The 27360-nt window shown below is 42.1% G+C and overlaps 1 protein-coding gene across 24 annotated transcripts in view; it reads right to left on the bottom strand.

The window, feature by feature from the left end:
- The window catches only part of CALD1 (caldesmon 1), a 183232-nt gene that overhangs the window by 54080 nt on the left and 101792 nt on the right, over nucleotides 1–27360 (bottom strand). For 5 of the 24 annotated variants that reach the window (XM_014739296.3, XM_070265841.1, XM_070265853.1 and 2 more), the window contains exon 1: nucleotides 15088–15443. The exons of 18 other annotated variants lie outside the window; for them this stretch is intronic. In XM_014739296.3, the coding sequence (XP_014594782.1) occupies nucleotides 15088–15140 (53 nt within the window). In that variant the 5' untranslated portion in view covers nucleotides 15141–15443. Of the gene's footprint in view, nucleotides 1–15087; nucleotides 16008–27360 lie in introns of those variants that run through there. One more of the 24 variants, XM_070265854.1, reaches the window with a different exon arrangement.

Raw genomic sequence — 27360 nt, 5'->3', positions numbered from 1 at the left:
AAAGCACAATTCTCTACTGTTAGGTTTGAAACAACGGAACTGAACCCATCAACCTGGGAAGAAACCTGTCTAACTTGTTTCATACATATATTGTATTTTCTTTAATGGTTTCAAAATGTCAGAAAGAAAAAGAACCTGGCCCTGCCATCCAGGGCTGGATGATACAATAGAGGATGCATTCAGAGCAGAGCTTCTCAGCGTTGGCTGCACATGAGAATCACCTCAGGGAGATTTTAAAACTCTCTCTGCCCAGCCTCTGCCCCACACCAATTAAATCAGACCCTCTGGGGATACGATCCAGGCATTAAAGCTCCCCAAGTGATTCCAGCCTGCAGCCAGATTGAGAAACCCTGATTGATAATGAGCGACTTAGGAATAGTTCGGGCCAGATGCAGTTATGTTAAGAGGTAGTGTGGAGTCATTCAGAAAGTAGAGTGGAGAGAGGAGTCAGGGGCAAGCATTTAGAAATCAGACTGGAAATAGACAAGGCACTCATCCTTATGATCCTAAACACCAGGATTTTCTTTTTTTTTAATTGGGATATATCAATATTTATAAAGGGAAAATGGGTGTTACTTAATACTCTTGTTTCAGGCAGTTTTTAAAACTTATTAAACATTGGTTAAATGCACCAAGTGGTACATCCCTTGCTCTCTCAATGACCAAATTTGACCAAGTCTGACAAATTTGACCTTCACTGGCTGGTGGCTGACCCCAGAAGGAGCAGGCCTGGCAACAGGGAGGATTCATCCTATAACCTCAACTTGCTTTCATGATGAAAACACCATCTAGCCCCAAAGTCCTATCTTTTCCCCATCACGAATGATCTGTGTCAGTACGACATTCTTAAAGCCCAGCTAAGGATCTGTGAGGAAAAAATTCTTAAAGTCTGTTTTACAGAATTCAAACTGTGAAAAGAGAAAAAACTAGGTCGGGAGCCAGCCAAACCAGTGAGGTACCTGCCAAACCACACCTTATCCTCCTCAATCAGCAAAAATATCATCCACCGCCCGACTGCTCTTACCTCACCAATAGGAGCTCATTCATTCCCTTATTAGGACACTGGCAGTGGCAAGAGACGCTGCTCACGTCTGAGGCCCAGGAGCGGCTCCCACAACATGTGCAGCTCATCAAAAACGAGAAGAGGGTAAAAGGCACCGAGGGAGGGGACTGGAAAAATTAAATCTGCACTGTATGGAGGAGAATCCATCTTGGTAGACCACAATTATGGTTTTGGATTAAAAAAAATTTTTTTTTAAAGGCCAAACCAAAAAAAAACCACAATCCTAATATTTTTTAAAATACATTTTTTGGAATGGTGTTTTTAAAACTTAGAAATGCAGTCAAGAAAATTTTAAGTCGAATGCTTCCAGGGAGTTGAATATACGTGATCAGTGAGTACCTGGTCTTAACCTTCAAGAAGGGCTGGGCGTGGGTGGTCTTTTCCAGTTCTAGAGCACACACTCGGACATAGAGGTGTCATTTGCTTTTTTTTTAACCTGGAGCAAAATAAAAGGCCTGACCCTCCTTCTGTCTTTCTTCAGGGCTCCTCTCCATGCTCTGACCCTCATCCTAGCTTACCACCGGCTTTCTTTTCTTGCCATGTACCATCATTCACACCAGGCTTTTTTCTATGATGTTGGAGTAGCTTCCAGGTCAAAATGAGATGTCTTCCTGCTGTGATCTGTGACAACAGGGCTGTCCTGTTAATCCCAACCAGTTCAGTGGCTGAGCTGTTTTCAGAGTTGACTCACGAACTCAGATCCATCCAAGCCATAACGGATCACAATTCTAACTTTCTAGAACTTACAAAACACTTCCATCATGTATATGCTCTAATTTGATCTTTAGAATACCAGTGAGAGAGACACTGTTCTCATTCTTATTTCATAGTTGAGGAAATAGGCTCATGGGAGCTGGGTGACTCGTATTCAGAGCCAGCACATCACTGTAATTTGGGGCTTTTCTGACTGGTACTCTCTTCCGTCTCAGAGATGTAATAGTATTGTTCTTCTGCTCACAGGAGGAGCTCTGAAGCCTACCAGAGAGAATTTAAGTCTTTACGTTCCCCCAGGGACCTCTAAACAAAAGGTGTTTGAGCCCCTGGGAGACTGTAGGAGGCCCCAGGAATCATGTTCACGCTCTGGAGTTGAGCTGGTGCTAACAACTAGTTCTGCTAAATTTGACTCCTTGTGAAAGTTGTAGATGACATTTCTAAGGCTAAAAAGCCAAACACAACAGCCATTATCTACTTAAAACAGTAACACTGCTGACTAAAAAAAAGAGGAATCTAGTAGACCGACCAACCTTGACTTTGAATGAGTGAAGCAAATGAACAAATTGTTTAAAAAATGAGGAAGCGTATTAATACTGATGACTCCCATTTTTGCAGTACTTATTACGTGCCAGGCAGTGAACAGGATGCATCTCATCTAATCCTTACAATAGCATTGAATAGACGTGTTATTCCCATTTTACAGTCTAGATGAGCAAACCTGCCACAGAGAAGTCAAATCACTTGCCTAGGATTACACACTAGGATTTAGCTACCATCTAGCTGACCCCAAAGTCTGGGCCCTTGGCACTACCACAGCACAGCACATCCATTTCTTTCCAGGTCTCAGTTCTCTGACTTTGACAGGACAGGATTTAGAAGTTAAGAGACGGAGAGGTTCAAAATTATTTGAAGAGTTTATCTTCTTTTAAGTGGCATAAGAAAGTCATGTGATATTAGTAACAATGAAATGAGGAGTTGCTAGTTTTATGGAAGTCCAGGTCTCCCACTGGGGGAAGAGGTACACTCATTGCCTCTTTGTAGGGCCCTTAAAGCAGTATTTGGTCCCCTGGGCTGGTTTTTTAAGGCAAAGAGTCATGAAAGATCAAAGAACCCCCCCGGTCCACTCCCCTCACCCTCTCTAGCCCTGCTCCACCAGGAGGAGAAGCTTGCTCATCAAGCAGGATCTGATGTCATATCACAAATGCTGCCAGATTCTCCCACTCAAAGACCAGAGGTTAGAGCTGTGAAAGCACAGGCAGAGAATAACATCCGTTCAGTGTTCAGCTGGAGAGAGAAGGGAGCCACCAGGAGCCAGCCTGGAGCCAGGAGCCAGTCACTGCGCACACCCAGGCAGGGAGGAGGTGAGCCAGTGAATCAAGCTCTCTGGCCTCACCTTCCTCATCTGTAAAATGAAGCTGATGGCACTTAACTTGCAGCATTGTTGAAGGGTTACACAAACTAATATTTGTCAAGCACGTAGAACATTGTTTGGCACCTAGTAAGTACTATTGAGTGTTAACCATTTTTATTATTATCATTATTGTTACCATCATCCTCCTCATCATCATATGGGAAATAGTTCTGTGCTTACAGGTCTTGCAAAGTATGCTGCTGTTTGCAAGCATGAAGGGGAGAACGGGGCAGACAGATTTTTCTAACTCAAGGATCTTAAACTCCTTTTCATTGAAAACATTAACACAAGAGAGATTGAGAAATGCAGAATAAATGTAGGGAGAAACTCTTATCTCCTGTTGGTATTTCCTTATTCCCCCTCTACCTTTTCTCTGTCTTTCTTTTTTGAGGAGTGGAGGAGGAGAATTATGGCTAAATGGAATGCCTTTTATCTCTCATTTTTTCTGTCCTCTTAATCCATGCCACTTCTTGCTAAAATGTAGATGGAAATTTCTCGTCAGACAGCTTTACCTTCCCATGCCAGAGGATGCACGTGTCCTAGTGGAAGAGCATAATCCCCTTTCTTGTTCTTCTTTGGGGCTGGCTTAACACCCACACTTGGTGGAGAATTGATGGTGCAGAGCTCTATGCTTGGAGGTTGGCTCTGACTCTCACTGGAATGGCTTTAGACAGATGGCCTGTCAGTGGAGGACCCAGATGTCCCCACTGTTCCAATAACTTTCAGCCAGCTGGCATTTTATTTGTACTCAAAAATTATCCCACTTATTGCTTATGAATTAAACTATGTACTGTCATGTTATTTTAAATCTTTCAGTACTTGTTATGAGTTGAATTGTGTCCTCTAAAGATGATATGTTGATGACCTAACCCCCAATACCTCAGAATGTAATCTTACTTGGAAACAAGGCCTTTACAGAGGTAACCAAGTTAAGATGAGGTCATCAGGGTGGGCCATCATCCAATATGATTGGTGTCCTTCTAAAAAGTGGGAAATATGGACACAGAAGAGGCAAGCATGGAGGGTAGATTATGGGAAGAAACACAGAGAGAGAATGTCATGTGAAGGCAGAGGATTGGAGTGATGAATCTACACGTCAAGGACCGCCAAAGATTGCCAGTAAACCATCACAAGCAGGGAGAGGGGCCTGGAACAGATTCTACCTCACAGCCCTCAGAAGGAAACAACCCTGCCTGTTATTTGAAGTAACCTAGCATGTAGTACTTTTTTATGGCAGCCCTAGGAGATTAATACAGTATCTAATCTAAGGATCAAACAGTTTGACTTTGTTAATAAAATTTTTCTATGATTTCTAGCATCTTCTCCTGTTTATTTAGGTGAGTTGTTCATTACATTGAATGAGCAGCGCATCTGATTTATTAAGATGCCCTCTGTTGGGGGGCTGGCCTGGTGGCATAGTGGTTAAGTTTTCTCGCTCTGCTTCAGCGGCCCGGGATTCAAAGGTTCAGATCCCGGGCACGGACCTAGCACAGCTCATCAAGCCATGCTGTGGTGGCATCCCACATAAAATAGAGGAAGACTGGCAACAGATGTCAGCTCAGGGCCAATGTTCCTCACACACAGACACAAACACAAAAGATGTCTTCTGTTGTAAATTGTAAATTTATCCTCTCGTATGCTCAATTTTCACCTTTGCTGTGTTCCTTCTGCTTCTCTGGTATGGGGGAATCTTGGCTGGAGATTTACCTGTAGCTCTGAGGTGGGCTCAGAAAACTTCAGCCTTCTTGGGCTCCCAGGGGCAGCAGATGACACAGCCTCCGTTGCCTGGGTGGAGAGGATTCTTTACGAGGTCTCCCTCCCAGCCTGCAAATCTTCAGATCCAGAAGAGACAGACTTGTAATACTTCCCTGGGTCAAGTTTAACGTTTAAGTAAGGTCAGAAATTTAAAAGTGTATACTAAGGAGGGAGAATAAATGGAAAATAAATCTTTCTCATGTTATTAACTCCTTATAGACCTGGGACGGTTCAATCTACAACTTCAAGCCTGTTTCCCTTGGGCTGAGTAGAGAGCATATGAACCACCCGGGTGCCCTTCACTCAGTGAGGTTAAAAGGAAAGCCCCCACCTATGCTGGGGGCCGAGGAGCTTTCTCTGTTTTGTCATCAGGAGGTGTTCACTACTCGGCTAATATCAGAATACCATTCTTCACATTAGGCCTCTCCAGGATGCGTAAGCTTTGTCCAAGTTGCGGAGACCTCAGCAAACTTTAAAATGTACAGCAGGTAAGGGCCAGGTTTGTTACATTTAATTCTAAGAAGTCTGTATACTCATATTGTGGGTTGAAAGGTGTCCCCTCCAAATATATGTTTAAGTCCTAAGCCCCAGGACCTCAGGATGTGACTTTATTTGGAAATAAGGTCTTCACAGAAATAATCAAGTTGAGATGTGGTTGTTAGGGTGGGCCCTAAGCCAACATGACTGGTGTCCTTATAAATATAAATAGGGGAAATTTGGACACAGAGACAGACACACACAGAGGGAAGACGATGTGAAAAGAAACAGGGAGAATGTCACGGGGCGTCATGGAAGCTCTGCAGCTACGCTGCCACAAACCGAGGAACACCCGGGGCTGCCAGAATCTGGAAGGGGCCAGACAGGCTCCTCCCCCCGCAGGACGCAGAGGGGCGCTGCCCTGCGGACACCTTGACTTCAGGCTTCTAGCCTCTAGACCTGTGAGAGAATAAGTTCCTGTTGTTCTAAGCCGCGCAGTTTGTGGTACTTTGTCATGGCAGCCCTAGGAGATGAGCACAACTCGTCACAGTCACTCAAGCTTTTGTGATCGCCCAGAAGCTACCTCAGATCCATCCCCAGGAACCAGTGCGTGCCAACGGTTATCGCTGTTAATCTCCCCCCGACACACACTCAGAAAGAGCGCTTGCTAAGTCCAGGCACCGTGCTAACCACTTTACATATATTTCCCTCTTTTTATAGATGAATAAACTGAGAAACTCAGCGAGATTAAGTAATTTGCTCAAGGGCACGCAGTTCAGAAAATGACGCCACTAGGATTTGAATCCAAGTTTACCCGGATTTCGAAGTCAATATTCTTAATTGATACTCTCCTCATCTGTCAAGATTGCTAAAGGCATCCAAACCTCTGGCAAACATCCCTACTTCTTGCTCCATCCCCCTTCACAGCAGATCTGGTTTAAGACAACTAGGAAAAATAGTGACTCTATATTTTGCCCCAAAAGTCCATTTTCAGCAAGTTTCTTTTCTTCTTCTTCTTTTTTTTTTTTTGAGGAAGATTAGCCCTGAGCTAACTGCTGCCAATCCTCCTCTTTTTGCTGAGGAAGACAGGCCCTGAGTTAACATCCATGCTCATCTTCCTCTACTTTATATGTGAGATGCTACCACAGCATGGCGTTGCCAAGCGGTACCATGTCCACACCCAGGATGGAACTGGCAAACCCCGGGTCACCAAAGCGGAATGTGCGAACTTAACTGCTGTGCCACCAGGCCAGCTCTCAGCAAGTTTCTTTTAGCTTTGGAGTTATCCAAAGTATAGCAGCATGGGTTATCTTTTTTTTCTTTTTTTTGTGAGGAAGATTCACCCTGAGCTAATATCCGTTGCCAATCCTCCTCTTTTTCTTGTTTTTTTTTTTTCTTCTTGAGGAAGATTGGCCCTGAGCTAACATCTGTGCCAGTCTTCCTCCACTTTGTACGTGGGATGCTTACACAGTATGGCTGATAAGTGGAGTAGGTCCTCACCCAGGATCCAAATCCGTGATCCCCAGGCACCAGAGTGGAGTATGCTGAACTTTAACCACTCAGCCATGGGGCCGGCCCCTAGCATGTGTTATCATTTTTAAGTAGTAGTATCAATTTAAGTAGTAAATGGAACAACCAAGATCTGAGGTGAAACATTCCTCTGATTTTTCTAAAGCAGATGGATGTTTCAATGAATACATGTCAATCACAAACTGACTTGAGCCACCTTTCCCCCCAGTATCATCTTTGTTGGCATAAGGTGTCAAGCCATCTCTCCTCTGGGGTCTTTAGGAGGGGGCATGCTCAGAGGGAGGGAACAGTAGGAAACGGAACATGGATAAAGCATCCATTGTGGTTTACACACTTTTATGTAGCTAGTTCTTTTAATTTTCACTAAACCTGTAAGGCAGATATTATACATTTTTTTTTTTTTTACAGATGAAGAAATTTAGGCACAGTGAAATTAAGCAATGCACTCAGGGTCACACACTTGGTAATGAGCGGGGTCTAGACACAGACGTGGGAGTCAAGATATCTGGTTCTAGTTTCTTGAGTGTCCAGAATGTGCCCACGCAGTGCTGCAGAAGGAGGGTCAGGCCAATAGAAGGATGCTGAGACCCTTTCCCCGCTGCAGAAAGGCTACCCGTGAGACGGCAGGGGTGAGGAATAGGTTCCTCTTTAAAGCCACTCCTTCTGCTCCAAAGGTTTGGTGCACCTAAACCCCACTGGGCCTCACTTACTCACTGAAAAGTTGTCTGGGGGCCAGCCGGGTGGCACAGCGGTTAAGTGCACATGTTCCGCTTCAGCAGCCTCTGGGGTTCGCTGGTTCACATCCCGGGTGCGGACATGGCACCGCTTGGCAAGCCATGCTGTGGTAGGCATCCCACATATAAAGTAGGGGAAAATGGGCACGGATGTTAGCTCAGGGCCAGTCTTCCTCAGCAAAAAGGGGAGGATTGGCAGCAGATGTTAGCTCAGGGCTAATCTTCCTCAAAAAAAAAAAAAAGTTGTGTGAACACAGTCTTTCTCAATTCAATTCTTAGTCATATCAGAAAACTTATTAAATAGTTTTGGAAATTATCTACACAGAAGCTACAAGTGTCCTGAAGTCAGTTTAAAGCTAGGTTTAAAATATTGCTTAAATTTTATGTAATTTTCTCTGGAAACTATATAGGGTAGTTATGAGCTGTGGCCTTTGGCGGGGTGAGTATTGCCAATCTGTGTAAAGAATGTTTTCACTCTTTAAAGAGCAAAAGTGGGAAATTTATTTGCTTCTCTTTAGGGTGAATATAGTCCTATTTTATTTTAATTATTTTATTTTCTGTCTGTTATACACAAAGTGAAAGCTAGAGTGATTTGGAGAATCAAGTTCTAGAAAAGGTGAAGGTGGACATTCCTTGCAAGGATCAGTAAGCTGTCATGGAAAAGTAAAGCAAAGACACAGAATGCTAACATGGCAGGCAGAGCTAGCCTGTAAGAGGCAGATGTCTAGGGTGTTTAGGTCTTAAATAGGAATTTACCAGCATAGAAAATTCCAGACTAAAATAGCTGGCCCTAAATAGGAATATCAGGACTCGAAGGAAGTGTTCTTTTCTTTTTTTTTTTTTTTTTGGTGAAGAAGATTGTCCCTGAGTTAACATCCATGCCCATCTTCTTCTATTTTGTATATGGGACATTGCCACAGCATGGCTTGATGAGTGGTGCGTTAAGTCTGTGCCTGGGAACCAAACCTGTGAACTCCAGGCCGCCAAAGCAGAGTGCATGAACTTAACCACTACACCACTGGGCCAGCCCTTGAAGGAAGTGTCCTAATCAATGTCTGTGTGAGATGAGGTTTACAATAAAGTTATAAAGTGAAAGATCTATGAGAAAAGTACCATATTTTCTCCATAAGTTTATTGTTTTAAAACCTTCTTCATAAAATGATCTCCTTTACTGGTTACTTTTGTTGAATGTCAGTTGGTTTTAATAAAAAGCAGTCTTACAAACAAGGAAATTAGTGTTTATAAATCCAGTGGGCTAGAGGAGATACTCTCAGGCCAAGCATACTCCTTCACAAATTAGCTCATGAGTTAAAAACCCACTGACCACCTAGTTGCTTCCGTGTTTTATAACCAGAAAAAGTCTTTAAGGTCAGAGGGGCAAGGTGATCTGGCTGAGCTTCTTAAACAGAGCCTAGTCCTAACATCACAAACACATGCTGCTCTGAGATGTCACTTAGGAAGTTGCACGTTACAGCCCATGCAAGGATCTGTACCCAACTCTATAAAAGACAAATGGCCCCTCAAGTTGTTGCTCTGACATTAAATTTTGATTGGGAAAAATAAGGCTATTTAACAATAACTTGCATCTGTCTTGTACCTAATATTTTCCTGTATACTTCAACTCACGTCATTACACTGGATAGACCCCGCAAGTTGCATGGAGCGGACACTAGCATCTCCATTTTACCACTGTGTTGCAGAAAGTGGAAGTGGCTTCCTGGAGATCACGGTGTTGATTACTGAAGGAGCTAGACCAGAATCAGACTCTCTGATTCCCATCCGAAAAGCCTCTCCTTAAACCCCCAGGCTCACTCTCAGTCTCCAGCTAGCAGAACATCCTGGGCTGCTTGAAAGGCAGGGACCACGGGTACCAAGATTAGGTAATATGTTCAGTGATTTTCAAGCTGCAGTTTGCAGCTTCTGAAATCTATTTAGTAGGTAATGACCAGCATTTTTTAATGAAATTAAAAAGTACAGAAAGTATCACAGGGAAGGAAACTAAATCACTATCTCAAAGAGATAACTGTACTCCTATTCGTTACAGTGTTATTTACAACAGACAAGGTAGGGAAAGAACCTAAGTGTCTGTCGATGGATGAACGGATAAAGAAAGTGTGATATATTATCAGCCTTAAAAAAGAAGGAAATCCTGCCATGTGCAACAACATGCATGAACCTAGAGGGCATTATGCTAAGTGAGATAAGCCAGAGAGAAAAACAATTCTCCTTCGTATCACTTATACGGGGAATTTTTTAAAAAGTCAAAATAGAATCATGGTTGCCAGGGGTTGGTGAGTGGGGGACATAGGGAAAGGCTGATAAAAGGGTACAAACTTGCAGTTAGAAGATGAATAAAGTCTGAGGATCTAATGTATAACATGGTAACTAGAGTTGAAAATACTGTATGGTATAACTGAAATTTGCTAAGAGAGTAGAATTTAAACACTCTCATCAAAAAAGAAAGATAAATATAGGTGGTGATGGATGTGTTAATTAACTTGGTGCTGGGAATCTTTTCACAATGTATATCAAATCATCATATTGTACACTTTAATATATTATGATTTTGTTTGTCAATTATACCTCAATAAAACTGAAAAAAAGAAAACTATAATGCAACTTAAAAAAAGAAAAAATTCAAAGACATTGTACATAACAAGAGTGAGCACTGGTTCACAAAATATTTGATTCAAATACATATATGTGTGTGTGTGTGTTTATACATATGATACTGAGTCACAAATTTAAGTTTAAGTTAAAAGAAACTCGTATTTCTTTTAGAGGGTCAGAGGGAAAAAGAAAACAGGAAAAGAACTGATGTAAGTAATGCTGATCAGGTGGCTGCACTGCTCTGATGGCAGCCACAGCCCTAAATGGACCCGGGAATGTGTATATGCTGAGTGGTGGGTATAGGGGAGAACTCAAGAAAGATTCCTGTAGTGGGTGGGAGGTTAAAGGACCAGATCATCTTGAAGCCATAGCCTGTGTTTTGTCCTTTTTCATGTTCTTAGTGCCTAGTCCAGCAGCACTAACTGGCACAGGAAACCCTCAATGAATATTTGTTGAATGAATATGTGGAAATGAGTGAAGTTTACAGATTTTTTTAAGGCTCCTCTTAAAAATTCAATTAGGCTTGGAAATGAATCCACGCAGTCTTACATTTATTAAAAGCTTGTTTCCAAAACTTTAATTTGCAGATTGGTCTTTGGAACTTCAAATATCATTATACATGGCAGTTAGGATCTCAGGCCAGCCCACAACCGCGTTTTTAAAACCCAAGATGTATCTAAAGTTAGTACAGAGAACTGAAGCTGTGTTTCTATGGGAAAAACGCATCCTCACCGGTCCAGTTAGAAATGGCAGGAGCATATTAGCTTCCAGACAGCAGAGGAGCACCTCCCCATCCCCGCTTCCTCGTGCTGTGGCCAGACTGGCCTCAGCAAAGCCATTTTTGTTGGGCTGGGAGGGATGTAAGAAGCAGGATGAAGTGAGGGCTCCTTTCAAGGCTAGGAATAGGTCAAGGTAAGGAGGGAAAAAGATGACTGAGCAATGCAAACAGCATCAACAAGGAGGGAAAGAAGGGCCTGCAGCCACTAGGTACCCAACCAGTGGGATTGTGGCCAGGTGGCCAGGAAGACACATGGAGAAAGTCAAGACCACCTCCATAAGATCTGGTGTAGTCACCACTGCATGAGCGATTCAGCAATATCGTTTATAGAATGCCTAATACATGCACAATCACCTGTTTCTCTGCCATTCTTTTTTTTATTTTTCATCCATAAACAGAAAGTAGTAATTTCACCTTTAACCAGAGTAGAGGTCTGGAAAAGTCAATCATTTAAAACCAATCTTTGAACCCAAAAGTCAGCAAAAATGGCTAGTTGGGTATAGAAACCAGCAGTCACAAAATATACATGCATCGTATATTGCACACGTACACTGCATTGTACATGGAATGTACACTCTTACACTGTAAGAGAGAAGGGCCCTCAGTGCCCCTCCACCCAGACTATTGACTTTTACTTTGAACAAAATTCTAATAAACAGGGTTTCCTGATATCCTTGGGCAGCTAGAGGTGGGTGCCCTAACATTAAGGAGAAGCGAAAAAAAAGACATAAATAAGAAAACGGAGGACATCACAAAACAAATGGACTCCTTTGGGGATGGGAGTCCTATCTGCCGAGATAACACTGTTTCATAGAGTGATTTATAAAACTATATTCATAATGACAATTCTCAGAAATTAAAAAAAAATATTTCAAGTGTATTGTAATATCTATTTTAAAGAAGGGAAAGAGAGAGTTTCCTTTAAATTTTGCTTTTTGTAAAAAAAATTAAATTTAGCATGTTGGAAAACTTTAATGCTACATTCCCTAATAAGATAGGAAAAACTAGCCTCTCCTATACTTTTTCCAATTCTAAATATTTTTATGTGCCTTTCTTCTGTTATTTCTGCTGAATCTTACAAAATTATGTCAATCATTTATTTCTTTAACATGTTTTTAACTTAGTTTTCTCAGAAAACAGTGAGATAAACTGAATAATTTCCTATGTTTCTTTGATTCCATGGTTTTAAAACTTATATGCCCTTCCACATTTGTTACAAAATGTGACCCAAGAACAAAACTTTTTCATCCCCAGGATATATGAAAGCCTACCTCTTTGTGAGAAATATAACTCAATGGACTAAAGCATGAATATTTACAAGAAACATGAAATCTTGACTCAAGTAGACTTCATTAGAGCTTTGGGAAAATGAAAAAAGTAGTGGTGAAATATTAGATTGCAAGTGACAGAATCTTTCAATAATCTTACCAGGAACAAATTAAACAGCATCTTGAAATCTAAAGAACTGAACAGCCATTCACACCTGCCTCTGAAAATAACATGGCTCTGTGGAGGTCTCGGTATTCAGGAATTTTAATGCGCCTCATTACAAAATACTGCCAATCTTGCCCTGTAGGTGATGAAACTGAGATAAATGATCTGATGTAAATGCAAAGGAATTTAGAATTCATTTTGTTGGGCACCTGATCCAGCATTTTACCTAATACTTCTTCCAAAGCAAAAGGTGCCGAGGCTTTGTGTGTTCAAATGATTCAAATGAAAAGGGGTTTATTGGTTTAGCCAATAATAGGACACTTAAAGAATATTATTTGAGCATCGGCACCATGCTGGGAGCTGAAAATTCAAAGATTCAAAATAGTTCCTGCCCTCAACTGAATTACCATCTATTATGGGGAGGACAGGCGTGCTCACCACTAACTTTAGTATGAGGCTATTAATAGAAAGATGGACAAAGGTCATTATTGTGTAGAGAGAAGAGGAACGGAAGAAGGCTTGTGGAGGAAGGTAGCATTTGATCAGGGCCGTGAAGGACAGGAACAAAGTCAGAAGCAGACGGGGTAGAGCTTCTATCCCTACTACACTCTCCAGTCACATCCCGTTGCGCATCCCCACCCCATTCCCATCCCCTCTTTACCCCACCCGACCCTACCTACTCCAAAACTTCCTTGGAATCTTAGGTCCTCATGGAACAGTTCAGAAACCACTGATCTTATTTAATACCTCCATTTTAGATGAGGAAACTGAGGCACATGGGGTGTTCCCTGGGTAGGGAATCAAACAAGCCAAGGAATGGAGGTGGCTTGTACCTGAGGAGTTTGGGGAACAGTGAGTGATCTGATTTGGCCGGAGCAGGAAGTCAAGTTGGGGAGCAATATTAAAGGCAGACTGTGGAGAACCTTGAATGCTATATTAAGGAGAGTGAGCTCTATTCTCAAAGGTAGGGGAGGAACAGGTGGGATCAGAGAGGGGAGAGAGACTGAGGCTGGGACCAAACGGTAGGCAATTACAATCGTCCAGGTGGGAGACAATAACTGTTGAAATTCAGGAAATGACAGAGTGAGTGGAGAAGAGTGAGAGAGACATGTAAAAAGTAAATTGATAGAAGCACAGGCATGATGGAGTGGGAAAAAACTCAGAACTAGGAGTTGAGAGAGAGACACACACACACACACACAGACTGGGCTCGTTTCCTAGCATTCCAGGCTCTGTTGTTGACCAGCTGTCTAACACTGAGCAAGCCCTTCACCACCATGTGCCTTAGTTTCCTCATCTGAAATAAAAGCATTAAACAAGTCAGTGGTTTCTGAACTGTTCCATGGAGATCTAGGATTCCAAGGAAGTTTTAGTGGAGTGGGTAGGGTGGGGTGGGGATGAGAAGGGATGGGAGCGGGTAGGAGTGAGCTCTGGGGCACGATTGGGGAGTGTAGTAGGGATGAAGATCTCTAGATCCAACCACCTGTTTAACCAGAACAGCACCTTTATGTAATAGAATTCCTTGTAACATTAAATTTGCTGGGAGAAAAAAAACAACAACTAGTTTGATAACCACCGGACTACACTGAGCTCTCACACACGTGCAATCACACCTACAGAAACTGGTTCTCCAAGAGATCTGCTAATATAGTGGATGTGGGTCTCATTTTTAGGACCTCATTGAGTTTCTCTGTTTATTTAATTAACTGTTGCACAAATGCTGGAACAACTGGAACAACAATTGTCATGCTGAATCAATGCCAGAACTCTCAAAAATGGGAAGGATTTACTGAAAGGCCATTTGGTGTTCTTACCCTTGCGTGGTACCTTTTCCCAAAATCCACCAAGTTTCCAAACCTCATAAATGCCAGCATGAAAAGGACCCTTGCCTGTGAGCACAAAGACCCTGGCTTTGCTACTGACTATTGTCTGGCTTTGGGTAAGTTGAGTTACCACTCTGGATTCTGTTCCCTTGTCTACAGAGTGAGAGCGTCGCGGAAAACAATCCTAGAGGCCCCTTCTAGCTTTAACATTCCAGGATCTCATGATCCTAAACCTTGGAGCCTGTTATCTGAACAATTCCCTGATCAATAGCATGTGCTTTCAGTCTTGCTCTGTCACAGTCAGTGGTCAGTATATTAAGGGCTTTGGGCTGTTGACTTTAAGGATTGGGCAATGTGTGCTTTAGCCAAAATCCTGAGTCCTGCAAATGGATCATTCTGAGCAGAAGGCTCAGGTCTAAATTAACAGCAGATCTTGAGAAACACAATGCTTTGTGGATCGGTTATTTGGAAAAGAAAAACCCCATGCCTAGGTATAAAGCCCCGCAAATGGTCTACAAACCACCATAAAAATGCAAACGAGGAAAACCAATCAGAACCGCCACAAAGTATAGCCCAGAAAGTTTCCTCTGAAACTTACATACTCACTGCCTTCTTCTGCCTCCTGATTTCTCCCCTCTTCTCCCAATCCCACAATTTTAAAAAAAAACAAAAAAAACTTTTGTTTTTTTTTTTCACAACACCAATTCCTTTGTGGAAAAAAAGAAAAGTTAAACAGAGGAGGCGAATTGAGCACTCACTGGGAGAGCGCGGCCAGGCTGCGTCTTCCCTGTGATCCGGATCCCCCGAGCATGTCCGCAGCTGGAAGGGACGGCGGGTCACCGGAGCTGCCGAGACCCTTGGCCGTCAGGGTGTGGGCTGGGCCCCCGGAGGTGCCATGTTATCAGCGGCTGAAATGCTGTGTGCAGGATGCTCCCGTGTTCTCCCTTTGTGTTAACACTTTGGTCTGTCCCTGTGACGAAAGTCTGGGCTTGTCCTCTGCCAAATCTACTCCTCCCCACCCTTTCCCTCACATAGGATCATCAGAGAGCTGATTGTTATTTTTTACTGTAATCTTTCTAATAGAGGCCCATCATGTTTAGATTGTAAAGGGCACAGATTGCTTGGAGATTTCCAGAATGTTATTACTGGGTAGTAGGGGCCAGGATCCCCGGTAACTTCCATGATAAAGACTTTATATGATTAATTACAAATAATTATTCCAAGGTAGAGAACTAGTCAAAGGAAAAGACTGATCTATGTGCTCAGCCTTTTGGAAAACAGTAGATCGTGGTATCACTTGCATACACAGTCCAATTCTGAAGAGATCAGCGGAAATCAGCCCACTGAAAAGTTCATCCGGGTGCAGTTCTCAGGCCCTCGTGCTGAGCTCTGTTCTCAATTAGCCTTCGTGTAGGTGGCCTCCAAAGCAAACAGTTCCCACCGAGAAACTAAATCTGAGAAACTCCTCTTATCCCTTCTATCCAGGGAAAGACGCATAATATAAAAATGTAAACCAAAGGCACAGAGAAGCAGAGAGACAGCCCATCAGAGATCTGCAGGGTTATACAGGGTGTTTGGTGATCACGCTCCTTGGTGAAACGAGAGCAACAGCCTGCCTAGGAACGTGTTTCAAGAGCAGGCCTGCTCTGCACCCATGGCGCTCTGGTGTGGTGATCTCATCAGCCAAACCCGGCAAGGGAGCCTGGTCAGCAACAGCTTGGAACGCAACCAAATTCCAGCCCTGAGGAGGGGGTGGGTGTTGATTCCATCTGGAGATGACACTCCGTCTCAGCTTGACAAGCAATGAACAGATTGGTGCTGCAGCACTGAGTTACCCATGGGACTGGATTTTTGTGAAACGAGTAGAACAATTCAGATCTCCTCAACATAAGGTTAAGATGGGTCTTTCGGTAATAGCAGGAAAAGCAATCAACTTCATACATTGAGATCCCCTTCATAGAATGAAAAACATCTTTGAGATCTACAGCTTCATGTCACCAACAAGGACATAGAAGCACAGAGCATTTAAATAGTTCAGCTGTGTTGTGGAGCAGAACTTTTAACAACTACTCTTGGGCTCAACTTAAAGAAATTTAATTTAGTTAGATTCAATGTTCTCTTCACTTCAAGTAACTAGCAAATTTTGGTTGTTTTCCTGCATAAGTGCTATGCTGTCATCAAAGTCATAGTTGATAGAGTAAAATCCTCTAATGAAATTGAAAGTTAATTATTCTATATATCATGACATATATACACATTTAAATATCTCTTTGATTATACATATTACCACTCAACATATATTGACTATTTGAAGTGTATGAAACACTCATAAAATAGAGATATGTCTGCTTTCACAGAAGAAGCTTTCATAAAACACTCACTGACTTGCCTTGAGTTTATTACTCCGGAGCTGAGATAAAAATGTGTACTGTGGCATTTTGCTATTCTCATTTCTACCAAATTTTGCCCAATGAACTTTTTTCCCTTCAAAAAATTCAGTGGTTTGCTGTGGCAGGCAGAATAATGTTCCTCCCAAAGACATCCATGTCCTAATCCCTAGAATTTGTGAATACATTGCCTTATATGGCAAAAGGGACTTTGCAGATGTGATTACGTTAGAGACATTGAGATGGCGAGATTATCCTGGATTATCCAGATGTGCTCAATCTAATCACATGGGTCTTTAAAGTCGGGGAATTCTCTCCAGCTGTGGTCAGAGGGAGATATGACTAAAGAAGAATGGCCAGAGAGATGCCACGTTGCCGGAAGAACAAGGATGGAAGAAGGGAGCCAAGAGTCCCAGAAGGTGGCAGCCTCTAGAAGCTGGAAAGGCAAGGAAACAGATTCTCTCCCCTACAGCCTCCAGAAAGGATGCAGCCCTGCCCATACCTTAATTGTAGCCCAGGGAGGCCTGTGTTGGACTTCTCACCTCTAGAATGGTAAAGAATAAGTTTGTGCTGTTTTAAACCACCAAGTTTGTGGTTAGTTGTTACAGCAGCGATAGAAAACTAATGCATTTGCTGACGGGCCTCATTTGACCTTGGGAATACATTTTGCCTCCTGATTTCCCCCACCTCCCTCCACACTCTAATTCTGAAGTGGTAAGTATAGTTTTGGCATATTAGGAGTAAGCTCTTAAAGTGGAGTAGCCTGGAAAAAATTCTGCGCTTCCTCCAGGCCAGTCTAGTCTCTCTGCTGGTCTCGCTCTCTCATACACACACACACACACACACACACTCCCTCTCTGTCACAACACACACACACACACACCCCTTACCCTCCGTGGAGGAGAGTAAGTATTTAGTAATCTTCCACTAATGTGCTGATCTTCATGTACTAAAAGTATCCTAACGGTCAGCTGTATAAAAGATACCCACCAAGCTATTTTCCTAGCTATAGAGATAGGGAGAAGGAAATGATGCACACTCTTAGTTGGCCCCTGGTTATTAGTGGAATGTGTTTGGGAAGTGGCTGTTTGTCTTCGGTTTGTGATGGTAAAACTAACAGGTGTGATAAGTTGTGCTACCTAATAGGGTGGTGACATGACAAAAGTGGAGACAGCAGTGAGTCTCGGACCTGGGTCAGACCCCAGTGGGGAACAGGAAGAGCACAAAGGCCAACAAAAGGGGGACTGGCTGCATTTGAGAGGCAGGGAGATAAGTGACTCATGAGGTGAGAGCAGGGCTGGGGTAGGCAAAAGCTTCTAAGGAGCCCTGAGGTCTGGCTGGCTGGGGCTGGAGAGGCAAGGCGAGAGGAATTAGGAAGAACATACCAAAAGGTAATTTGTCAACAGTGTTCTGCTCCTGCAGAGACGGACAGGCATTTGCGCTTTCACTGTGTAGCACAGACGGTTACTCAGAGTCCATCTTCCAGAACTGGTGTCTCTGAGAACTGAATCAATGATCATTCATCGTTACCATGAACAGCAAACTGGGCCAGCCATCCTTTAGCAAAGTAGTAGGTGTCACACACACGACATTTCACTGGCTCTTTTACTTGGGGAAAAGAAAGAAGGGGCCACTCTTACAGCATTCTTCATTTCTGGATACTTTGCTTAATTTTTCATCAAAGAGATTCTGGGCTGGGAAGGTTTGAAGGAGGTCAGTGCAATAGAAGGGAAGAGTTCCCACCACAGGGTAGTCCTTTATTAATAAAATATTTTTAAAAATAACTTCATGGGGATAGGAGACGGAACCACATGATCTGCTCCAACCTTTATAGTCTACAACGGTTGTTTCAGAACAGCTTCTACCTTGGAGCAAACCCTTAGGGAAAAGAGAAGTACGTGAAAAGCGCCCTGTGTCCTGCCCTGATGAACTTCAGACACACACACACAGCCACTCACCTCCTACAGAAACTCAACTTAAACTCAGAGGAAATTGACTCGCTTGAGAGGCAATGATTCAAGTAATTTAAAGGAGATTTTTAAAAAGAGTCTTGAAGAAAAGTTTTCCTATAAAGAAATGGATAGACACCACACGCTTGGAATGAGGCAAAAGATCGTGCCTAGATAGCCGCTCACAAAGGGGTGGATAGGAATGGAAGCGAAGGGGTTAACTACATATTTTCAGGCAGACCTCTTTCCTCTTTCCAATTGGTCCCTCCACCTCTGATGGCACCTCACTCCTCACCCATGACACTGAACTTGTTCACTTAAACCATACTGTTTCATATAGTCCTATGATACTACTTTTTAATGGATCCTCTGAAGAAATCTTCTCATGAAATGCTCTTCCCTTTTTCCATCTCCCTTCTCAGAAACTACGGACTCCTCTTCTCTCCTTCCTCTGCTTCTACTTTCAGTAACGTCTTTTCCTTGCCCTCTCCTTCCCCATCGTGTCTTTGCTAATGGCTTCATAGTGCCCATGTGTCTTCCTTTACGCATATGTGGCGGACTGGGTCGTGGGTGGAGAAATGCAGTACTGCTATGGAAAGTCATCATTTACCCCTCTGCCCAGTCTTCCAATGCAACTCTGTCCTTCACTAGAGTCCTTATGGCCTTTGCTGACACAATCCTCCAAACTATTCTTTGCCTGGTCTGTCTCTAGGCCTAGAACGTGTCTTGAATGGCTACGCTCTCATACCTCCCTTACAGTGATGGCATATAGTTTTGTCCCAGCATGTTCTCCCATCCCCTCTACTTAACACTGTTTGAATATTTACCACAAGCAACTCATGGATCTAAGCGCTGTGGGGGATCCAAAGATAAGAAAGTCATACCCAAAAGGAGATAAGATATGTATACACAAATTTTAAAACAAGATAGAAAGTAGAGCTTAAGTACTATACTTCAAAGGTGACATCCTGTGATCAAGGTCCCAGTGTTTAATCACTCTTCTGCTCACTGTATTCTGTTAGTGAAGTAGACTTCCTGTTGCTGAAGCAGAAACCCACGTACCTCTGTTAGGGCCACAGGTATGAAGTCATCCTGTAGTCTCGTCGTTTCTAAGCTGGACACCAATGCCTATTTTCCATTCTTCTAATATCAGCCTGAAATATAACAACTCTTCAAGCGGGAAACCAAAATTGGACATAATGAAGGCTTGACCAAGGCTGAATGCGCCTGGATGAAGTCCCAGTGCTGCCTGCCACATTCCTGTTAACACATCCTAACAGCATTTTCGCATCAATAATAGCATCTCTTACAGAGATCATTCATTCATTTTTGTGCTAAATCCAGGAGTTTTTTTTTTCCTTCTCCGGATTTGTTGCTTAGTCAGTCTCTCTCCAACATTTATCTGTAAAGCTATTTTTGTGGTCACTATCTGAGGGGTAGAACTTCATACTGTTTTCAGAGGCCATTTTTCAACTCTTTCAGGATACTCTGGATTATATTTTTCTTGTCTAAGGTCTTGGTAATGTAAATACGAAGCTGAAAAACAAACTAAAAACCTGATTTCAAAAGAGGAAAAAAAGATCTTTAGAAGTGCACCAACCTGAATTTCAACACCTAGGAAGTCTCATTAGCTGAGGCCACAGAGTTCAAGTTTCCAGATTATACCAATAGAGTGTTTCCATAGTTCAGTCTCCCCTTCCTGGGCTGTGAGCCCCTTGAGGAGGGGGATTGTGTGTTACTCCTGTTTTTGACCCTCCCCTCACCCCAGTTAGCACAGTGCTTGATGTAGAGGAGGCCTGTGTCACATGTGCTGCATAAATGAATTAGTGCACATCGCTTCACAAAGAGCAAAGAATGGCCTTGACCAAGTTAATTTACTTTTTTCTGTAATTGAGTCAAAATGAGAAGATAAGTGATGTGGATGGTGCCCTGGTCTCAAGTTTATTTGCATGGGGTTTGGGGAGTTGTTTGCTATTTTGTGTCTTGGAATTGGTCCCTTAGCCCAGCCCCATTGTCCCATACCTATGCCCCGAGGGAATGTGAGCTGCAGAGAAGCTGAGTCAGTTTCCACAAGGTGTTTGCTGAGCACAGGCCAAGCTTTGGTGCCCAGGTGTCAAAGTAACAGAGCAGAGGAGAGGATCACTATCCCTATTTCTATACAGAGCACAGCATGGTTTCAGAATTCTGGAGGAGAGAAGAGAACGCGGGACCACTTTGCTACCTTGATCGGTTATATCACGAGGGCACGAGACAGCATCTTTGACACAGAGGCCTAGGGTCTCAGTGTAGGCCCCAAGAAAGTGGCAGTGGAGGGTCCCCTCATTGGCACAGGGGCCTAGCAGCAAGGCACCATGGGGGGTTGCGTATGGTGGTTGAGGGTACCATTCGTGAGTTTGAGTGAGACAGACTTCCAGAAACAATCAGAGAGGACTTTTTTATTAGCAGTGAGGTGGTAGTCCTGCATAAGCGGTGAGGTGGTAGCATTAAGAATTCCATTATCAGTAAGGTGATTCTATTGACATCCATAGGCAGATTCTGATTGAGGATACATGGGTAACAGCTATAAAGTTTCTGTACCTTTTTAACATTACGTTTTATTCTGAAATCTTTTAGACAAAGTAAAACAAATAAGGGAAACTATAATAAACATCTGTGTGCTCCTCATCTAGCTTAAAAATTAAACTTTCCAAGTCACTTGGTGCCCCTGTGTGCTCCCCTAGGACAGTGTTCTCTCCCTCGCCACGTGGAGGTAGCTATTATCCCAAATCTGTTTGTGTCTAATCCACTTTCTAGTGAGCTAACCCTTTGAATTGTTCTTCCCCACCTTCGTCCATTCCATACCCAGTTCACCCCAGCGGGATGCCATCAGTGCCACCACAGTGTGTATTTGGTTCTAGGATGAAACATGATGGGGGTGTGGGAATGAGACGTTGTTTCCCTCTGTCTTGACACTTCTGTATTTTTCATGGTGAAGTGGGGGTTCCCTGATCATAAACTACCACTCAGTTAAAAGGAGGGCATTCTTTCTTTCCCAAGCCCAAACAGTGAGTCCCAGCTTTCCTTTTCTAATTCTTCCCCTTAAGTGTATCCTGACCTCTAGTTGTAAGGCCATGGGCAATCTAACACATCTTCAATGCTCTCTAATATTTATCATAAAGGGGATTTTTATTCAGTGAAAAGATTACTGGCACTTGCTGCCATTTGCCTGATGTTTCCTGAAACTTTCTGCCTTTACCCAACAAAGCTATTCCTTCTCCTTTTGTCTAGAATGCCTTTGAAAATTCCTTTTGCTTCTCTGACTTCTAGTGATTCTTTAAGAACCAGTGTCTGGCACCACCTCTACGAAGTCTTCCTAGGTTTGACTTTATTTCTTTGTAATTTATCCTCTTAGGAGGAGAGATGAGAAAGTTTGCCTGTATTTAAGAAATAGTGACACTGTCATCTATGAGTCAGCCCCTCCTGCAAACTTGCTGGGAGGCTCCTCATTTCTGTTTAAACTCTTTTGCAATGATTATTTAGGTCTACTGTCTAAGCTCTTTTTAAAATCTGGGTTTTTTAACCAGCTGGACTATTTTCTTTTCCCGAAGAGAAAAGTTTCTAACTTAAAAGGATCATGCCTCCAACTCCCCTCTGCCCTCCAGCTTAAAACACGTCTTTAAAACAATAAAACAGCGCTAGGAAGTAGTAGGGTTCTAACAACAGTTTCTTGAATGAATGATTGCTGGTGCATGTCTATAAAACTCTGGCTCTGGTCTCAGTGAAAATAATCGTACATACCTTACAATTCTAGGAAAGAAGTGTGTACATGAAGGATATTATTTCTATCCACGGGAAACTGAATCTAGGCCTGAGTGATTCACTTTAGAATACAGATTTATTGTACATAGATACAATTAAACTGTGAAGGAAATTAAGAAACTATCATGGATATAATTCTAATGCAGGAGAAAAGGTCAAATCTTCAAAGGAAGCATGTTAGTTCATAAGCCACAGAATTCTCAGTATCATTCTTGTTCAAAGTATATAAATATTTCCACAACCATAAATTTATTTTCTGGTGTCCACTTTATGCGTCTGGATATTAAATTTACACGTGGCTTTTATAGCTGGAATCAAATCCAGATTTTTTCCAGTGATACCATATAAGGTCTAAGAAAATCTTGATTTCTTTTTTGTGGGGTCAGACTTGGATTAAAACATATATTTGTTTCTATTGCTAGAGAAATAGTCCATTTGTGTTTTGCATATTTAGGATGTAGTGTTTATTATTTATATTATATAAATGACACTTTGCTAGGTACTGTCCTATTTTATAATTAACATGTCACAGGAATCAGTACATGATGATATCTGTCTATAGATAGAAATAGATAGATGGATATATAGAGTTTTATTTATTCATTGTTTTCATGTACATACCTTTTTTCACCAAATAAATTATAACCTTTTTGCTGGCAGGGACATTTTCTAACACATGTTTTGCTCCTAATACAGCCTGGAATACTGTTAGGCCTACTGCAGATAATAAATACTTGTCATTTGCTCTCTGGGTTGAAGAAGGGCAACGATGGAGTAGAGATGCTGTACCAAGAAGGCCGGTTGGCTGGACCTCCAAGAGGCTTCCACAGAGTGGCCTTTTTTGGAGTATTCATCATCGTACAGGATCTAGAAGCTCTGCTGCACCAGCAACCGGATCTTGGGAGTTCTCTAAGCTGAGAGGTCTCAGGGAGACTGACTGGGTCACAAAGTCATAAGAAACTATGTATATCAGAACGCCAATTAATGCCAACTAATTAAGACAGAATGGATGACCTCTCTCTTCAGTGCCTGGAGAACTCTCATTTCCCAACCAGGGCACCCCCATTCCCTAAGCCAGAATGTCGGGAAGCCTCACGGTCACCAGAGACTGCTTCATGAGTGTAGAGTCAATGCAGAGGGAGGTGAGGTCATCATAAGGAATATTTCGCTCAAGTCAAGGGGAGACGTGAGTAAAACACCTCCCTCAGTGGAAAGAATACTTCTCACATGAACAAACCCTGAGGCTCAAGATCTGTCTCATCTGGGTATTCTTAAATGCCCATTGCCAACCCTGGTCTTGGACTTGGCATTCATGCAGACCTCTTCTACTGGCCCGTTTTCTTTAGACTTACTAACCCCACAGGTGATTTAGACTGAATGTTTGTGTCCCTGAAAAATTCATATATCAAAATTTTAACCTCCAATGTGATGGTATTAGGACATGGGGCCTTTGGGAGGTAATTAGGTCATGAAGGTGGAGTCCTCACCAATGGGATTAGTGCCGTTACAGGAATAGACAGAGAGAGCTTGCTTTTTCTCTCTCTCTGTCCACCATGTGAGCCAACAAGAAGACAGCCAACTGAAAACCAGGAATCTGGCCCTCTCCAGACATGGGATCTGCCAGCACCTTGATCTTGGACTTCCCAGCTTCCAGAACTGTAAGAAATCAATGTTTGTGGCTTAAGCCACCCAGTCTATGGTATTCTGTTATAGCAGCCCGAACTGACTAAGATAATAGATTACAGTTACATTTGCTTACATCTGGGAGACCTAATGCAATTTGACACTTATGTGATGAATTTATTACAAATGTTCTTTTGTAGAATTCTTGAATGTCTTTATGGTGGCAGCTTGAGACAGCAGATGAGAAATTTAGGAGAAAGCTCTTCAGCTGTGGGATGCTATTTTACTTTGAAGTTATTGGGCAATGAAATGAAGCTGTTATTAGGACCAAGGCAGGAAAAGAAACTGGAATTCTCTTTTGCTCATTAATTTATAGAATAGAACCAGGCAGGGTTTTTAGTGAAAAGATTTAATTTTAAAAAATCATGTTCATTTTCCCCATTTGAAAGCCAAAAGCCATCTGGAAATTTTTTAAATTTAGGATCTCACGAAGACAACAAAGAAAACAAAATAGATGACACTTACACAAAAAGTAGCAGACAGTCACTTGAAATTTGAAAGCCAGTGATCTGAAATATGCATTCAGCCTTCTAAAATATGTTGCAAAGTAGAGAGGACTGATGTAATCTGAGATTCTCCTAGGTATTTTAGAATTCAGAGTCTTTCTAGGATAACTTCAAATTGTCTTTCCTTCTGACTCTTTCCCAGTGGATCGAAGAATTAAAAATTAAATTAAAAATTAAAAGATACAATTCTGAAACTACTCTATAGTGCTCCCAAGTCTGTGTGTTCTGCGTGTTCCAGTTCACTAACTTTATTTTAATTACAAAATTTTATGTTAACGAATTAACCAAAGGGTATCTTTTGACAATTAAGAAACTTGATGCTTTGGTGGAGAACATATTGTGTCATAGTCAATGTTTATCGAATTAATCTGAATCTTAACTTAGAGTTTTGATTAATGGTTGTTTATAAATACTCCTCTTTTTTTTCCAAAAAGTATTTTTTGAGGTGTATGAATTATTTATAAAAACAAAAAAATGCTCCACTTCACTAAAAATAAAATTAACCCCCCATATCTTTGTTAAAAAGTCTTGGGTTCTAATGTATTTCTTTATTCTCTTTTTCTTCTTGGTTCATCACTGCATACTAATGCTGGAAAATAATCCACTATTTAGAGTCTAAACTTTAGACCCAATTTCTATGTTAAACACTGTCTATTTCAGAAAGAGTGTTGGTTGAATACCAACCTGAGTTTGGCCCTACCCCTCGTCTTCTTCTGCCTGTCCTCCTGGGCTTAACTCAAGAAGTGTACTCCTCCAGACCACACAGTTGGTCTTTCATTAGAGAAATTTTTGATTATATGGTTTGTTCATGGTTGGACTCCTTAGGGTTTGGTACAAACCCTGTAGTTTGATGATTATCTGGTCTTACAATGCAAATGTTAATCTCAAATAATAATAAGGGTGTGAGTACTAGAGCAAATAGGCCAACTAAAGAGGATTGGCTCTTACCCTATTAATATCATTTGTCTCCGTGATGCAACTAATAAGCATAATATCAAAATTATATGATGTAGAAGTCCAATTATCCTTAATAATTAGAAAAATACATGAGGTGAGTTTCTTCATCTCTCTAGAGAAAAAGACATGGAGTGAAAATTCTAGTGGCTCAGCAGAGGAGTGATGGAATCCTAAGGAAGTTATGGATGGTGTCAATACTCAGAGAATACCACAAAGGTCACTAACATTTTTGCCTCCCTGCAAAGAGCTTAGCAAGCTGAGCAAAGTTCTGCCCGAGTACACGGACGCGAATTGAAGTATCTGTTCATTCATTCAGTCAACATTGCGTACTGGTCTTTGGGGAAATAAAAGTGAGTAAGATGTAGTTTTTGATCTAGAGTTGCTTTCAATTTGGTGGGGAAAACAGATATGCCAACAAATAAATATATAAAATAGGCGATAATAATTAACGTAAATAAAAAGTGTTATGGGAGACCCAAGGTAGGAAATCAGTCACCTTGACTGGAGATGTCAAACCTCTGGAAGGTTTCTCCCAGAAGATGACTGTTGAGCTGGGTCTTCAAGGCAAGTCAGAGTTCACCAGTTACAAGGGGCTTGAGAGAGAAAAGACAGTGGTGTGGAAGAACATAGAATCTCTTTAAGCTGAAACAGCACATAAAACATTAACCAGCTTAAACTAGTTTTGCTTCCTTAAAACAGGTTGTTGATTAATCGAACCTTGTTCAATAACAGAGAAAGGACTGCGCGTGTGCCAGAGAGGAACCCGTAGCCTCAGGATGACCCTGGAACCGAGAATGTTCAGAAATGTTGCCACTGGAGCCCTTTACAAAGCAAGAAGTCCTTCAATAAGAAAAATCTGGCTTCCAGCAGCCCAAATAGCTTGATTACCATTTATGGACTGATTTGAGACTAGCCAATCAGCTTACTGGGGCCCAGCTGCAGCTTATTAGTTCCTAACGCCTTAAATTTTGCCCCAAATCATGGATCAGGGGGACAGATTTGAGAGCTTTGCCTCCTGTCTCCTTGCCTTTCAACCTTGAAATAAAGCTCTTTCTTTTCTCAAAAGCTAGTGGTGCCATAGTACTGGCTTCTATGCGCATCGGGTTGCAAACCCTTGCTCAGTAACAAAGCCTGAGGACTTTTGCCAACTTAGATACAAAACCAGACAAGTAAATGACCAACAGCAGGGTTTATTGTGATTGGGATAAAGCTATTATTTTAAATCTTTTGAATTTTCTCCTCAATTCACAACTACAGGGAAAGGGAAGATAAAATGGCTTTGCTCCAATTTGCAATTGAAGTCTTAAGATCTCTCCAGAGGTGACAAGCTCTAGGGAGGGTGACAGGTAACATCTTATAGCAAATGAATCTGACTTAAATGAATCAGACAGCAATCTCTACACGATAAACATGTGTCACGTGCACCACCACCCTTTACACTTGTGATGGCATTTGTCCATATCTCATTTAATTTTCTCTGCCACCCTGAGAAGAGTCAGTTCTATGTTACAGATGAGGTGACCCAGGTCTGCTACAGCTCTATCCAATGTCCTCTTCCTTTGATCCTTGATCTAAAAGTTACTTTGTTTTGTGGAGTTAGAGGCAGTTGTGAGGATTGGGCAGAAGCATAATGCAGAGGGAAAAGCACCAGACTTGGAAGAAATGACAAAGTCTCCAGATTTAACCCTGCCACTGGCTGTGTGCTCTTGGACATGTTACTTTGCAAGTCTGGGTCCAATGATTTGGATTTC

The sequence above is a fragment of the Equus caballus genome, chromosome 4, assembly GCF_041296265.1.
Source record: "Equus caballus isolate H_3958 breed thoroughbred chromosome 4, TB-T2T, whole genome shotgun sequence".
Lineage (NCBI taxonomy): Eukaryota > Metazoa > Chordata > Mammalia > Perissodactyla > Equidae > Equus > Equus caballus.
Note: the sequence above shows the minus strand (reverse complement) of the source record. Positions and strands in the feature narration are given on the sequence as shown.